Below are 15,834 nucleotides of genomic sequence, written 5' to 3'. Positions count from 1 at the left end.
TTCTGATGTGTCAGAGCCCCCCCGTTGACTCGTGCTCATACACTTTCAACACTTCCACCGCTGTTTATTTACCATGGCTACCAGTAATTATAATTAACATGTCATTTAGTTCAAGGCGTCCTTTCGTAAGGTTGCTGAGTGTGGCCACAGCATTATGGAGACAGGCAGAGAGGAACGGAGACGAGGCCGAGGATGAAAACTGGCAGCTAAGTGCTATTGAATGACTGATGTGGAGGGCGCTGCAGGAACGTGGATATCGTCCGGTGCCGCTGTTCATCAAGTTCTTAATTAGGTGTCACTGGGGGGAGGAATTGCCCACAACAATGGCACTAATGCTTAATTTCTTCCTCGCTCAACCACAATGTTTGATTAGCTAAGTGGTAGGCCATTCTTCAGGGGCGGTTTTCTTGTACTGAGGTGTGATTGCAGCTTAAACAACATTACGGTTTGTGATTTTTAATTTTACCAGATTTTTTTTTTCTACTAACTGTTCTACTTAAACTACCAAGGTTTAGTTTAAGCTGCACTAATCAATATGTTTCATATCAACAATACATCAAATGACTGAATGGCTGTAATGTGAAAGTTGTCACTCAATAAGTGCACAGAGAATTATCACCAGCTCTGCAGTTAACCTCAGCTAATACACTGTATATAAGAAGTGGACGTAGTCACCAGGATGTCTTTTTGAAGCCTTGAGTTTGGCATGTTGGCCATTGCCATCTTGTTTTTTTGCAACCAGATGTGACACAATATGGTGGAGCTAAGTACAACCGAATGCTGAATAAGATATATATTTTTAGGCAACCAAAGTGGTATAATTCAATTTCATGAACTAAAAGCACACAGAGCCGTTGTGAAGCACAAAGGGTGGCTGCGGCTGTTGCCATCTTGGCAGTGTCGACACAGCCTCACTCCCAGCTAGCAGCTAAGCGACTTAAGGCAACACCCAACTTACACTAAAATCACCTTACTTATGCATAACTTTACACCTTAATATAATTGAAACAGGTGAGTGGTATCAAAATTCTTCTCCCGTACAGTTGGGGATATTAGCTATAGAGACCTCAGTTGGCCTCAAGTGGACATTTGAGGAACTGCGTTGGCTACATTTTTCAGCACCGTAGGTTGCCGCTTGCTTGAAACTAGAGATTGACCATAAACTCATGTTTACAATGTTTACTGAGGTAACAAATCAAGTGAGAAGTAGAGTCATCTTCCCATAGACTTCTATACAGTCAGAGGAGTTAGAGTCGCCGCCCCCTGATGGCTATTAGAAGGAATGCAAGTGTAAGGCGCTTCCGCATCGTCTTACCTTATCAGACCCGTAGGTTGCCGCCTGTCCCGGCTCCATGAAATGTTTTTCTCTTTTGGTTCGTTGTGTTGGTTCTTTACTTTGAAACTTGCTCTTGTCAACCTTGTTTCCAGCAGCTGCTTTGAAACAGCTCTGATAAACCCACTGTACGCTGCCAGTCCAGCATCACACAGTGGACAGACAAAGTCAGCAGCTGATAAACATAGTGGAACATTTAGCAGCCAAAGAGTCAGATATTTATCTCAGGACTTGGTGGAGACCAAAACAGAGCCAAAAGAAGTGTTCATATCGGACTTACATTAATAGGCCCTGATGTTCTCCAAAAATGAACATGGAGTTGGAAAGCGGCAATGCACACAATTCTGTTTGTTTAACATCAGATGCATGAATAGGTCAAACATCTAGATTTGACCTTTTAGGCTGCTCTCATAGCAATGGGCAAATTACCTTTTTTTGCCGCATGAGCCTTCATGGCTATGCAGCAGTGATACATTTTGATCTTAATTTGCCAGCCATAATAACGGTTTAGGATTATAATAAGGGAGACAAGGGGAAATTGTAACATTGGGCAATTGTAACATATTAAATTCCTCCTATCAGAGACAAGCTAGATTGACTCTGCACATGCTCAGTAGGATTATAGTAGGAAAAAAGGAGCAGATCATTTTACCGTGGCAGCAACTTTCACCCAAAAATGATTTTGAGGTATGAAAGTTACTTTTTGGATGTACAGTATTTTTCTTCTACATTCTAAAGTTTAGATGATTGCGAATTGAATCTGATTTGATCTCTAAATGAACATGAACAATATATGCTAGGTGTTAGAGAGCACCAGATCAGGGGCAGCTTGATGAAGAAAGCTCTAATGTGATAGTAACTGTAAGAGCCATATGAGACTTAGTAAGATGTCTTAAGTGATTCATGTAACAAAAATGTGGAAATGCTCCTTTAGTTGCGCTACTGACTACGTCACAGCCAACAGCCCTCAGTTGAGGTTCATCAGTCTGCGGAGCAAGACATTTTTTTGACCGTTGTGCCAACGCTGTGACAAGTTGAGCACAGAATGTTTCTTGTAACTTTATTTTGTTGAGTAAACCTTTTTAAATGAAGCTACTGCCTCTGAAGAATCATTACGCGTCAAGCTTATTGCCAAACACAGACTGTAACAGTAGTGGTAACGTGGCCTATCGGACAGAGGGAAGATTGCCGCTACAGTAAAGATGACGATAAAGAATCTTTAACCTTAAAACCTCTTGAGACCGAGGGTCCCCAATATTGGGGACCTAGAGGGGGTACCCCAGGGGTACCCCCTCTAGGTCCCCAATATTGGGGACCTAGAGGGGGTACCCCAGGGGTACCCCTGTGTACAATTCACTTTTGCGAAAGGAATACAAAAGTAAGAAAAAAATAATACCTGTGTAACAAAGAGATTCTGGGCGAAACAACCATGGGAGCCATTTTACACACTGCAAAACACAATTATACATGAACTAAGATCATATCTAGAAGAATACTACAAGTTTTACCACAAAACTACGTTTTTCTGGACAAAAAACTGCATACTATATACTTTGTTTTGGTCTGGCATGAGAACGCGCGGAGCGATCTTGGCGGATGAGCACATGCAGCAGGGCCGTGATTCGACCCCGCGACGAATAGCGTCGTCGGAATTACTCTCTTTCAAACCTATATATATCTATAAGCCAACATCAGTCACATGTCACCAGCAAAGAAATTGGGTAAAAAAAACTTACATTTTGATGGTTTTGAAGATGAAAAACGGATTTATTCCATTGGATCTTCGAGCAGCGGCTTCCTGCATCTCTCCCCTCGCCTCTGCAAGTGAAATCAATGCGCTGCGAGGCTGAATGAGAAAATGCCAGGGTATTCAGCAAGGTGGACCAAACCAAGTAGAGAGGGGGATTGGGCCAGCATTTTGCGATTTCTAGTCAGTAAACAGACCCAGATACGATCAAACACCCCCGCATGGCTCCCGTTGGACTATCCCGCATCTAAAACTGTTTCACACCTGTAAATCGGCCGATCACAGGCCTCTCCAGGGTCACATAGACACACATTATGAGGCATTTATTTTTATGATTGACAGATATGACACATAATAACTGCTCAACATTATTGAAAATGGTGTCAAACTGCTTTATTATGATGTATTGAACACTCTTAGTGATAAATCAAGTGAATATATAGTTAATATGTAGTTATATAGTATATAAAATGAGTATACAGCAATGCAACAGCTGGTTCCGAAAATCAAAACTTTGATTTTTATGACCATGTATGCTGGCCTGCTTCACTCAATCAAAGTAAAATATGTTGTGGGGACATGTAACACGTGTTGTTCTATGACTTTAGCATGGTTTTAGGCCAAGCCAGGCATTATTTAAAAAACACATGTTCAATACAAGTGCTTTTTTTCAGGCGAACTTGGAACTTTTTCCATTTGAGCTGTGCCATAAGTCACATCAGTTATTAACCAGTAACATATACACAATATTTACACAATTTAACACATCTCACAAGTGTTACCAGTATTCTAGCATAAAAATTATTCAAATAGACCTTGTAGTTAGAGCTTGGACTCTCTATGGGTATGTGTATGCAATTTTCGAGCAGAGGGCTAAAAATAGGGCTAGGGCTTAAGAGGTTTTAACATTTTAACTGATAAACTCCTTGCAGAAACTGTTCTCAAGACCCCTATCTCACTAAGCGGTTGAACTTTCAATTCACCACGTGCCTCGATAGAGTCACAGCAGATAAGACACACAACAACTGGGCTTCAATCTGAACACTCAAACTCAGACTTAAGGTTTTGATGCAAAATAACATGTAGTCCTTTGACATGTGGGTTTTGGACCTTCTATTGAACTCTCTCCAATAGACTGATTTCTTGAGGTATAATCCACATCTGATTAAGTTATGTTTCTATTTTGGTCGATTACAATTTATATGACTTAAATACTCTTACTAATAAAACCAATACTTTATATGAATCATGGCAAGATCCTTATTTTCACATATGCATCTTCTACGTCCCCAGCGATCTTAAACAGAAATTGGAATGCACACTAATGCCATATCCCAGTTATCCTTCTATTTTGGATATATATTTGTATTCTAGCTCAGTGTAAATAATTGATCTTTGTAAACCATTCACAATTTACTCTTTTAACTGTTAACACATTTTGTTTGCATGTGTTCTAGCCTTTGTTTGGCAGTCATATAAAATTCATCTAAGGTTACTGACTAAAATGTGCCTTTATACATAAAGCTTGAGGTTTACCAAATCTCAAAACTTGAAAACATCTGAGTTCATATATAAGATTAAGAATTGTTGCAGATTTAATAAAAATGTTTATCTAAATGTAAAATATATTAATAACTAAAGTATTAATCATAAACCCATGAATTAGTATAAAAAGGGTGATGCCGCTCAGCTTCAGCCTTCAGACACGGTAAGGTTGGGTAACAGAATCTAACATTGCATCACATTTAGGACGGCACACATTTTTGGAAAATAACAGGGAAAGCTTTGTTGTTAATCAATTAAGTCTCAATCGCTACGGAGTTGTTGTCATTGTGTACGATGACTTATTGTTTCATATCCACACAAATCAAATAATCAAGTTCTTTATATATGAAATATTTATTGCACTGAATACATGACTACATTACTAAACAGAAAATAAAAAAGTAAAACCAACAAGGCCCAGTGTAGGCACCTTGCTTATTTATGTTGAAGTTCACTAAATTTAAATGTAAAAAAATTACATTTGATAAGCGCCTATTAAAATACAGCAGCTCATCAATAAAATACTTTTTTGTATAAAATACTATGTGTCTTATATTTGTTCATACAATATATATATATTTATTTTATCAAAATATGATTTGTGTCGTTCAAGTCTTTGAGTTATGAAGAAAAATGTAAAATACGATACATGGTCACATGTCTTCTGGAGTTTTTCTGGAGATCTTGTAGATCTGTGGATTGTTAAACTTGATGAACAGAGCTCACAGTGTTTAGCTGAGGGGGATGCCTCGTTGGTGCCTCGCTGTGGGGAACGCTCACATGCACTAACAAAGAGAGCAGAAGCTTTGATAACAACACACACAGAGGGCTCAGGGAGACGGTACTCCACCTATCTTTGCATTGAAAATATCGTTTGATGCTATATTAATGTTCAACATTTTAAATACTGCTCCTTTAAATTAACGTATATTGTGTTTCCAGCTTGTCCTCGATATACTTTTATAAAAATACAGTCTTAGATTATAAATCCAGTGTCTATACTCACTTGACTCACCCTCCAGGATTTTTTCAAATAAAAATTCACTCCTCATCATATACCTTTGTAGTGCCTTGTTGTTGTACATGCTACAGTAGTTTAGCTAAACAAATAAGGATTAAAAGCAAATGTTTCTGTTCACCCTGGGTTATGTGCATCATTCTTAACAAAATGCCTGTGTGCACTCTAAACTTTTATTTATAGTCTAAAGTTGTTTCCTGCATTTAATCAGTCTATATGCAGTCTATAAGCACCTTAGGCTTAATGGCTAATGGAAATAAAAAGGTAGGGCAAATTATCTTTTCAAAACATACATTGCTAACAAAATTTTGTTCCCATCTTTTTGAATTCATATTATATTGATGTACATAGGTCACTCACCATTGAGCCTACTCACACGGCAGCCATAATAGCAAGCAGAAATATGTTCCAGTGTCAAGTGTTACAGCACTCTTATGTCAATTAACTGCGCAATGAAGCGAGAAGTTACAGGTATGAGCCCATTCATTGGGAAAATCCTAATCATGTTCTGTTTTGTCAATGGCCATGAGTTGACTTTGAAAGTTTGTCTTGACATGAAAGCAGTCATTCAGTAGATTTGTTAATGCTTCCTTGCGTACTTCATTAACATTGTCACATCTAAAAAGACTACTGACTTGTGAGCTTTTTTGCTCTGGGGCTCAAATTGTAAGACGACCATGCATCATGTTCTTGTCTTTCTTGTATGTTTGCCACTCTGAACATGGATTGATTTCAATCTGTTCATTTTTTGCTTTGTCTGTTTGAGGGGCTAAATGTGAAACTAACATAATGGTTCTTAACAAGGGAGCGATTCTTACTGGTTGGGCCAGAACAGATACTTTTGTTAAAGTTACTACGAGGAACTTTCAATTTGTGTTGATTTTTAAAAGTGCTAGTGTTTCCGGGCACCAGAGTCCGTGTAGAAAATCTCTCATTTTACTGCAGCAGAGGTCTGATAGTCTTCAGTCAATCCTGGTTCTGGTTCTCCCGTGCCTCCCTTTCCTCCAGCGGGCTGGTATAGATGTCATGTGTACAGAATGAACAACATAACAGAGTTACACATTCAATGCATATGACATAAATGATTCATATAATCTACTATAACTACTAGTGATAACAGCAAAGGTGGATATAGTAGAATAACAATGATAACAAAAGCAGTAATAGTATCAGCACTAGCAAGCAATGCGACTACTAATAATAAAGACAGTAGCAGTGGGTGTCAGCAGGGCCCTGGCAGGAGGCTGGACCATGGTCCAGATATAACCACGATCCATGGAAACCTGTGAGGCGAAATGTATTTACTTGGCAGATATAGTTCATAAATCTAGATTTAAATATCAAAACATTGTTATAGATTAACGTACCCAATAGTATATAAAGCAGTCACAATGAATCAACCAGCTCACTGTAAAATGCCACTTATGAATTATTGCCATTATTTGCCAATATGTAAATATACTTAAATGTAGGTCTTTTGAGTCCTTATGCCTGAGGGTAGCATGTGTTGTATCTGATTTGTGACTGTGGCATAACCCCAAAACATTTACATCTAGGTATTGATCGCTTTATTTCAGTATACATTTCTTCCATACTTGCCCCTAACTGCACATTAACAAGCATCAAATGTAATGCCACCGAGATTTTTATATCTCATGGGAACTAAAGCAAGATTACAGTTTTTATGTGTTTTTTAGGCAACTCAGATCTCGTGGTTAAGTTTGGGAAAAGATGGTGTTCGTTAAATATTAAAATGTCAACAGTGAACTGCAGCAACAGACTAGACTTTACTAGGAACAGAGCACTTCATTGAACAAAACATTGGCAGTGAACAGCGATTATGTTTCCTTCCAAATGTGTTTGGCCCAAAAATGTTTTGCATATGAACATCATTTCTAGGAAACAATATATCCATATCCATATATTGTGTGTCTGTGTTTTCCATCGGTGGACGTGTCTCACGGTAAGATAGGACCACCGTTTTAAATTGGACTTCATTCCTCTCATGAATTACCTGTCCCCTGGATCACTCTGTCCAGGGGCCTAAAGTCATTTAGTGCTTCTCAGCAAGTTATGAATTAGAGGCAATATGGTTATGTTGAGGTATCTTTACTTTGTCTTTAACTCTTTTTTTTTTCCTTCTTAGTTTCTCAGATGGTCATTGAAGAGGTCAATGTTATTCAGCAGAACCTGGAGATCGAGAGGACATGTAGAGAAAGTGCTGAAGCCCTGGCCTCCAAGGTACACTTTTACTGTCAACTGCTCAGTATTATAACCAATGTGTTCTGTGTTCTATCTGTGCTACTTACATTTCCTAAGTAAATGAAGTCCAATAAAACAAGCTAACCACCAAGATAATTGTCTCATTAAATTCAAACAAGAGAGGAATAATGGAATCAGAACTGTAGGATCTGTTGATTTATAACACGTTTGGCTGAATAATAATGACACTACAGAATCAAATCAGCTTTTTAAGACACTCTGGTCAGTGTATTCCAGGAACTGTCACTTTGACACGCAATCAAAAGGACTCTGTGGTCCTCCAGTTCTGCTCCTGTCCCCGTATGTTCGTGGATTCTTTGGATTCAGAGCACACTTTTTGGGAGTCCTTGCTAAAATGAGAGTTGTGATTGAGAGTGGGAGAGCCTGGCACATAGTGATTTTGCAGCCCACTGGTGTCGAGCTTATCACTGTAATCATTTCTCATTCAATTTTTGGACAAAGCCCTCACAGTCCCCCTGGTTGGACCAGGTTTTGGCCAGTGGGAGGGAGGCTGATGGAGAATTATGGTGAAGGTCAACTTTTAGGCCTATTTTCTTAGCGCTCCCCGGCCTTCAGCCTTCAGCCTGTTGAGATGTCTGGCTTTTAAAAACTGTATATTTGGGCTCTCAAGACACTCCCAATACCTGCTTAACATTTAAACTCACAAATAACAAATGTCAGTACTGCTATTATTCCACTATTCAGCATGGTGATATTCTAGATGTTTGTGTTGAATCTCTGTTGTAATCCTGTAGTTTATTTTCTGCATTAAAAAGACTAGTGCAGTGCTCGTTGATTGCACGTCTGTTCAGAACAGGCTGATCACTGCTGATCCTCTGGTCCTCAGCAACACACCTGACATGTCATAGATAAGTCACGGCTCCTCACGGTCACAAACACCAGAGAATACACTCCGGTTCAGAGAAAAACACCAGGGGACACTTTACTGTTCGGGAAGGTAGCAACCTGGGCCAGGGGCCCCAAAGATATAGATGTATTCTGATATGAAAAATATTGAAACTTATTGTACCTTAAAATAACTTACAAAAGCCCCCCAAAGCACGTAAGAAATATACAATTTAACTGAAGACTACTGTGTACTTCTACTTAAGAGGAAACCATCGTAGTACTACATGTACCTGACAGAAATGTTACTGGTTACGTTGCAGATTCAGATTTGACTCAAATATGACAATTCAACAATTAGATTCAAATATGATACATTGTTATTCATTAAACCATTCAGGATTATTTTAGAATTGAAAGCTTCAACTTGAACAGATATTAAATTAATTTAAATACAATGGGCGTCAAGAACCACCATGTGTAAACAGTCTGCTGTGATCCAAAGTGAGTTCTTCACTAATGGATTGTAATCATTACTTTGAAGCAATTTGCATTAGACAATCCTATATGAATCACATTTCATAATTATGTTGACATATTGACTCTGCAATTTGAATTTTTAGCATAATTCCAAATTGGCCATTGATGCTGTTGTATAACGCTACAATGTCAATATGAACATCTGAAGCTGCAATATAACTTAAATGATGCACTAATTGAAGATGAATTTATCTCTGTATGTAATATGGCCAGTGAGAAGTATAACCAGGAATGTCATGGCTGGTTTGTTTTGTGATACTGTCGCAGTTCAGCTCTGCACCCTCCTCACTCTACTTGTCAGCCACTCCCTCCTCATCAGTCCAACTCTCTTCACCTGTTCACTCACCTGTCTCTGATCACTAATCGAGCCACTATATAGACTCCTGCCTCCCAGACACACATTGCCAGATTGTTCTTTGCTTTTCGATGCCAGACTCTCCAGCACTATATCACAGACTGATTTCCTGTTACTGACCCTGCCTGCCCCTGTTCTACCCGTCTCGCCTGACTCCCGGTAAACCCACCAGCCTTGCCACTGAGGACTTGCATTGACTACAGGGGCCTCAACGACATTACCATTAAGAACCGCTTCCCACTCATCTCTTCTGCCTTTGAGTTGCTGCGGGGAGCTAGCTACCATCTTCACAAAGCTAGACCTGCACAACGTCTATCACTTGGTCCGGATCCGAGAGGGTGACGAGTGGAAGACGGCTTTCAACACCCCCACTGGACATTACGAGTACCTGGTTATGCCCTTCGGCCTCACCAATGCCCCAGCCGTCTTCCAGGCCCTGGAGAATGATGTGCTGAGAGACATGTTAAACAGTGTTGGGAACGTAAAGGAGCGTGTTTGGTTATCAGCAAATATGAAACTAAACTATCAACATCAATGGAGTTATTAACATCAATAAGTTAATTACTAATAAGAACGGGGCACCACCCTGCGGACAGGGACCAATAACCAAACTATAAACTAAGTCTCATAATTAGTGTTCACTCACGATATTAACAGTCTGAATACTATTACACGTTTGGAGTGAGAGTGAAGGTTTGAGTTCGAGCACAGGCCACTACATCCAGTTATTATTACACACATATGTACAAGTAATCACAGACGACTGCTCTTTAAAATATAACAGAGTTTATTAAATCAAAATAATAAATGATCAAATCAAGTAATATCAACCAACAAACACTATCATACACTTACTGTATATGTCTAATACCTAAAGAGTCAAATGAATAAAGTGGGGTAAGGATATGTATATAGATACATGTACGTGTGTGCGTGTGTGTGTGGAGACGAGGGGGGGGCACCTACTCAAACAACGAGGGGGGGTAATCTAAAAAGGGGGCGTGTGAGCCTACAAGCAAAGATGGCGGACTCTAGAGACCTACGACAAAATGGCTGAGAGGTGGCTACGTGTAACCACGTGGGACGGCGCACCATGTGGGTTGGGACAATAGATTACGCAACCATGAGTCTGAGAGGTTCACCCAAAATCAGTGACTCTAACTATGTGTGTATGTGTTACTAGGGAGGGAGAGAGAGAGAGGGGGAGAGAGAGAAGGAAAACCTAGCTCTGACTGTGCTCGGCGCTGCAGTGAGAATGTGAGAAACAGCTGAGCTATCTGCACAACTCTGCGGTGAGATTCTGAACCGACCGGCCACGCTTATACGGTGATAGTTGCGGTTCTAAATCTCACTCACAGAGCCGATTTAAAGACGAGAGAATAAAACCAAAACAAAATAAAAGAATCCCCAAAACAGAACAGATCTTTATCACTGCGGTGAGATGCGAGTATTGCTTCCCCATCACCCCGAAACTCGGTCGGCGAGACGAGTGTCGGCCACCGTGGTTTTAGCTCTTGAAGTAATAAGATCACAAACTCCACATCCCCTAGCAGTGATAGATCTAATGCAAACAGTTACAGCAGGAAATACACAATATTAACGGGACTCCGTGGTCCGCGATGCTTGCGCAATAACACGTTATAACACGACAGTAACTTAACACAACAAGATACAGGAATAACAACGACATAAACTAATAGTCTAAATTAAACTAATGCCCAGATACCAATGATACTCTTACTTTTAGAAGCTTCTTTCGGTAGGGTCGGTTTCCAGTGGTAGGAAATACTTGATCCTCGAGTAGTCAGGGACTCTCGGTGGCGCGCGGCTGCGGAGCTGGCGCAGACGTGCCTCCTTGCTGCGGGGCTTGGTGAACTTCGGCTGAGAGGGATGGGGATCGCTCGTCGGTTACCGGGAATCTTCGGCGGGGAAAGAGAGTTAATCGTCCTTCTGCCGGCGGTGTGTACACAAAAGGGTGGGGGAACGGGTCATAGAAGTTATCCGTTCTCGCACTACAGGATCCAAAACTCAAAATAAAAACACAGTCTGTGATTTGACCAGCGAATGTAACATGTGACCTGAGAGGATTTGGTGAGGGAAGCGCTTCCTTGTGGATCTTCTAGTACCAGGACGAAGCCGGAGTGAAGAGAGCGATTCTAGCTGTGCTCGGGCTTATAAACCAGGTAGTACAACCAGTGGGGGGCCCTTTCTTGGCCAATGAGGGACCAGCATCAGGTTTCTGCTGGAGCTGGGGGGTGTGGTCATCCGGCGTGAGGTTTCTCGCAGACCCCAGATCAGGCCTTTGTTGAAAGGAAGGAAACATGGATGCTCCTTTGTTTGAAAACACATGTGAGGGTCTTAGCCAGCCAGGAGGCGTCATCAGATCCCAACAACAGGCAGGTATTCGTCTACCTGGATGACATTCTGATTTTCTCCAGGTCCCGAGAGGAGCACATTCACCATGTCCAAGCAGTCCTTCACCGCCTCCTTAAGAATTCTCTGTTCGTTAAGGCAGAGAAGTGTGAATTCCACTCATCTGTCTCCTTCCTGGGGTACATCGTGGGACAGGGGATCGTGCAGATGGATCCTTTCAAGGTGTCAGCTGTTACGTACGTCCCTTACTCACGTAAACAGCTGCAACGATTCCTGGGGTTCGCTAACTTCTACCGGAGGTTCATCCGCGGCTATAGCACCGTAGCTGCCCCACTCACGGCCCTTACCTCATCCAAAGTGCTGTTCCAGTGGTCCCCCTCAGCTGAGGAGGCCTTTCAGAACCTTAAGGCCCGGTTTACTTCTGCCCCTATCCTCCAAGTCCCTGACCCAGAGAGATAGTTTGTTGTGGAAGTGGATGCCTCCGATGTTGGGGTGGGAGCCATCCTATCCCAGCGATCTGCCAACAACCAGAAGCTCCACCCCTGCGCCTTCTTTTCTAGGCGGCTCTCACCAGCTGAAAGGAACTATGACGTTGGTAACCGAGAGCTGCTAGCTGTTAAGCTGGCCCTTGAAGAGTGGCGCCACTGGCTTGAGGGGACCAGTCTGCCCTTTTTGGTAGGGACTGATTACAAGAACCTTGAATACATTCAGTCCGCCAAAAGACTGAATTCTCGGCAAGCCAGATGGTCCCTGTTTTTTACCCGATTCAACTTTTCCCTCTGTATATATATATATATATATATATATATATATATATATATATATATGTAACACGTTTGCCATATGCAGGTTTCCAAAGTGAATATAAAGTGAATGTTTTGCAACTGAACATAGAATCAAACATGATGAATTGTCATCACATTGAAATTTGGGAGGGAGATTATTTTGTCTCATTTCTTTTCCTACTGACTTCAGAAAATACATAATGTATCAGGCTATGTCCACGGCACAGGGCCGCAAAGAGGCAGGAATAAACTAGCCCAGTCCTGGTCTGACAGCAGGAATTCATCTATTTGTTCTTAAGAATATACGGGCTAAAAGCGTGCTTCGTGCCAGTCTAAGTGACTACTCTCTTTCAAGCTGCTTCTTTCTTCCTTCATATAAAACAGTGTCCATAACGAGACACTCCCCATGCCTGCCTTGCTATTATAGCAGGGAGTATGAGGGGGGGGAGGGCAGACTGATAGTCCTTGATTAGCCATATCCGAGAATATATACATACATCAACTATTCACTTACTTTAGTTAAAAGCAACATATTCAATCACCATAAATCCAAGTGCTGTGAACAGAATAAGGTTGCACATAAGTGACATTACCTTTTTGAACAATGTTGACCTTTCAATAGCATTTCAGTTGTATTGTAGAGTCACAATTCCTGCTCTCTGAGGGTGTTAACATTATTTTATTACTCATTTACATTTAAATCCAACCCAAAATACTTAAGGAGTTGTTCCCAGAGGAGGACAGACAAATTGAACTCTGTATTCATTTCTTTGTACCTAATGATGGTAATATTGCATACATAGCATTCCCCAGCCCACAATGAGAGTTCAGAGCAATTCTTTAATTGCTCAGCATTTGAATTAAAAAGGCATCTGGAGGGAGTTAACAGCTTACAACCAGTCGATCAGAGTTCTGATGCTTAATGTTTTTTTGTGTTATGTTATCATCGGCAAGATGAAGATGCTGTGTCTTTGTAACGGTGACCTCCAGTGTTATGTATTATAAATGATGTATTGTTGATTGCAGTTCGGTGTAAAGGGCATCGTCAAAAATGGAATTGCTACAATCTGCTCCCACCAAGATGCCATTAATAAATGTTTCTTTTATGGCTGGCCTTCTCTTTGTCTTCTCTCCAGGCATGTTTCTTCCTTCAGATGATAGAAACATTTGCATCCAACTCCTTCCCATCGGTTTCATTCCTGATTTATTTAGCAATGGTCTCCTTATGGCCGTCCTGATGATTGAACTTTCAAAAAGGGAGCCGCCGTTGTTGCAGTTTAGTATGTATCCGTCATGTAGAACTGATCAATTTGCAAATCATTTCATAGGTAGATGGCACCTAAGAATACGTGTTAGAAGTGATAATCGCACAGAAAAACTTGATGCATAGAAATGCAAGATGCAAATACATGTCCCATCAAAAACCTGTGGTTACATCTAAAAGGAGAGATATTCACTGCTTTTGCTTCCCTTCCAATGTCTGCGTTTTCACACCTTATTATTGCTTTCGCATGCGTCCTGCCATTATGACTGATTGCAGGGCCAAAGAAAAGAGGAAATCAACAACATCTCATTTGCTTCCTCATTTCTATGCCTGTTTTCTACTGGCTTAATACAAACACACGTGTCTCTCTACGCAGGTTTGAGAAATGAAGGCACTGTAAGATGTCACTTTTTGTTGGATTCATGTCATCTTTTAGGAAATACGTGCTGAATATGCCATAAATTGTGTGTTGTTCATGTGGCTGCACAATGTAATATTGTGAGTGTATTCATACACTTCAGTGAAGCTACCTACACTCCAGTGTTATCGTCATGCTGTGTTGTTGAGCAAATTATCTGTGAAATAATTTTCCATTCAAACCTTTGAAAAGTTGAGTGCTACAGCTTGTTTGTTCATCCTTCTCTGCATAATCATGTCCACCTGAGCACATGAGAAAGCTGTTGTTTAAGTCATTCATTGTGTTAATGTATCCAACCATCCTATTTGTTCCTATCGCCTCCATGTAGTTGCACCATCGTATTTTTAAAGAAAATATAATGAATGAAATACTATACATTAAATATATACAGTGTGCGAATGACCCGTTAGCAATCTACCTAGTTCTCCAGTGTTGCATGCTGAAGTCCTAAGACTCAATTCATAATATAAGTCTGCAAGATTTAATAGATGCAACACAAGGCAATCAACTAGACCAGGGGTCTTCAATGTTTTTCAGGCCAAGGACCCCCAAACTGATAACTATAACTATAAAATTGTGTTTTATATTAAATGGGCCTAGTACAGTGTACCTCTTTATTGTGCATTCAATACTAAGCTATTCAAATAATACTCAGGTTCATATATTCATGTTTTTATTTTAATTAAAACCTTCTGGCTACGAGCGCCCCCTCGGGCTCAGGACATCTGCAAATATTGTTCGGAAAATAGCCTTATTGTTCGTCAATATTGTGGATCTGTCCAGTTTTTTTTCCGGATTAAACAGCAACTTATGGGCAACACTATCATATAAGTCACTTTTGACACACTCCAAACACAACTATAGACTACTAGTATAAGCATCTATAAATCGTGGCATAAAGGTATGAAATCCTGGGCAGAAATCAGCGTTATGTCTGCCTCAAATCAATATTTTCACCACGAAGCTAGCAGCTAGCCGGCTAATCCGTACATCGTTTAGCATTAGCATCACGCAGAGAAAGCGTACGTACCGTCGGTTCTTCTCTCCGTGGACGCACCGCAACGCTGTGACCGTACAACGGTCCAATGCCACTGGTTTTCACCGGAAAAAATCCATGGTTTTTGGTCAGGTTTTATGAAATATTAGTACAAAAACATCGAAAATGCTCCGGTCCCGAGCTACCATCATGGCCGCGAAGTGCATCCTGTTTATGCCGAGCCGTTTCCTGTGGAAGGGGGGTCAACCCAGCTCGGGCCAGCGGTCAGACTTTCGGCCAATGGAATTTTACGCACGGGGAGACGCCGCACTCTTTGCAACTTTATTGGCTGAAACTTATGTCAATCAATAC

The 15,834-nt window shown here is 40.8% G+C and overlaps 1 protein-coding gene across 1 annotated transcript in view; it reads left to right on the top strand.

Annotated features, from left to right (window-relative positions):
* Positions 1 to 7,797: 7,797 nt before the first annotated feature.
* shtn1 (shootin 1) overlaps positions 7,798 to 15,834 on the top strand; it is a 31,163-nt gene continuing 23,126 nt past the window's right edge. Inside the window, exon 1 of the mRNA XM_076077085.1 lies at positions 7,798 to 7,884. Within this exon, the coding sequence (XP_075933200.1) occupies positions 7,798 to 7,884 (87 nt within the window). The remainder of the gene's footprint in view (positions 7,885 to 15,834) is intronic.

This window comes from Anarhichas minor, unplaced genomic scaffold, assembly GCF_050575085.1.
Source record: "Anarhichas minor isolate MPS153535 unplaced genomic scaffold, ASM5057508v1 ptg000058l, whole genome shotgun sequence".
NCBI lineage: Eukaryota > Metazoa > Chordata > Actinopteri > Perciformes > Anarhichadidae > Anarhichas > Anarhichas minor.
This window is presented reverse-complemented; position numbering and strand designations above follow the sequence as displayed.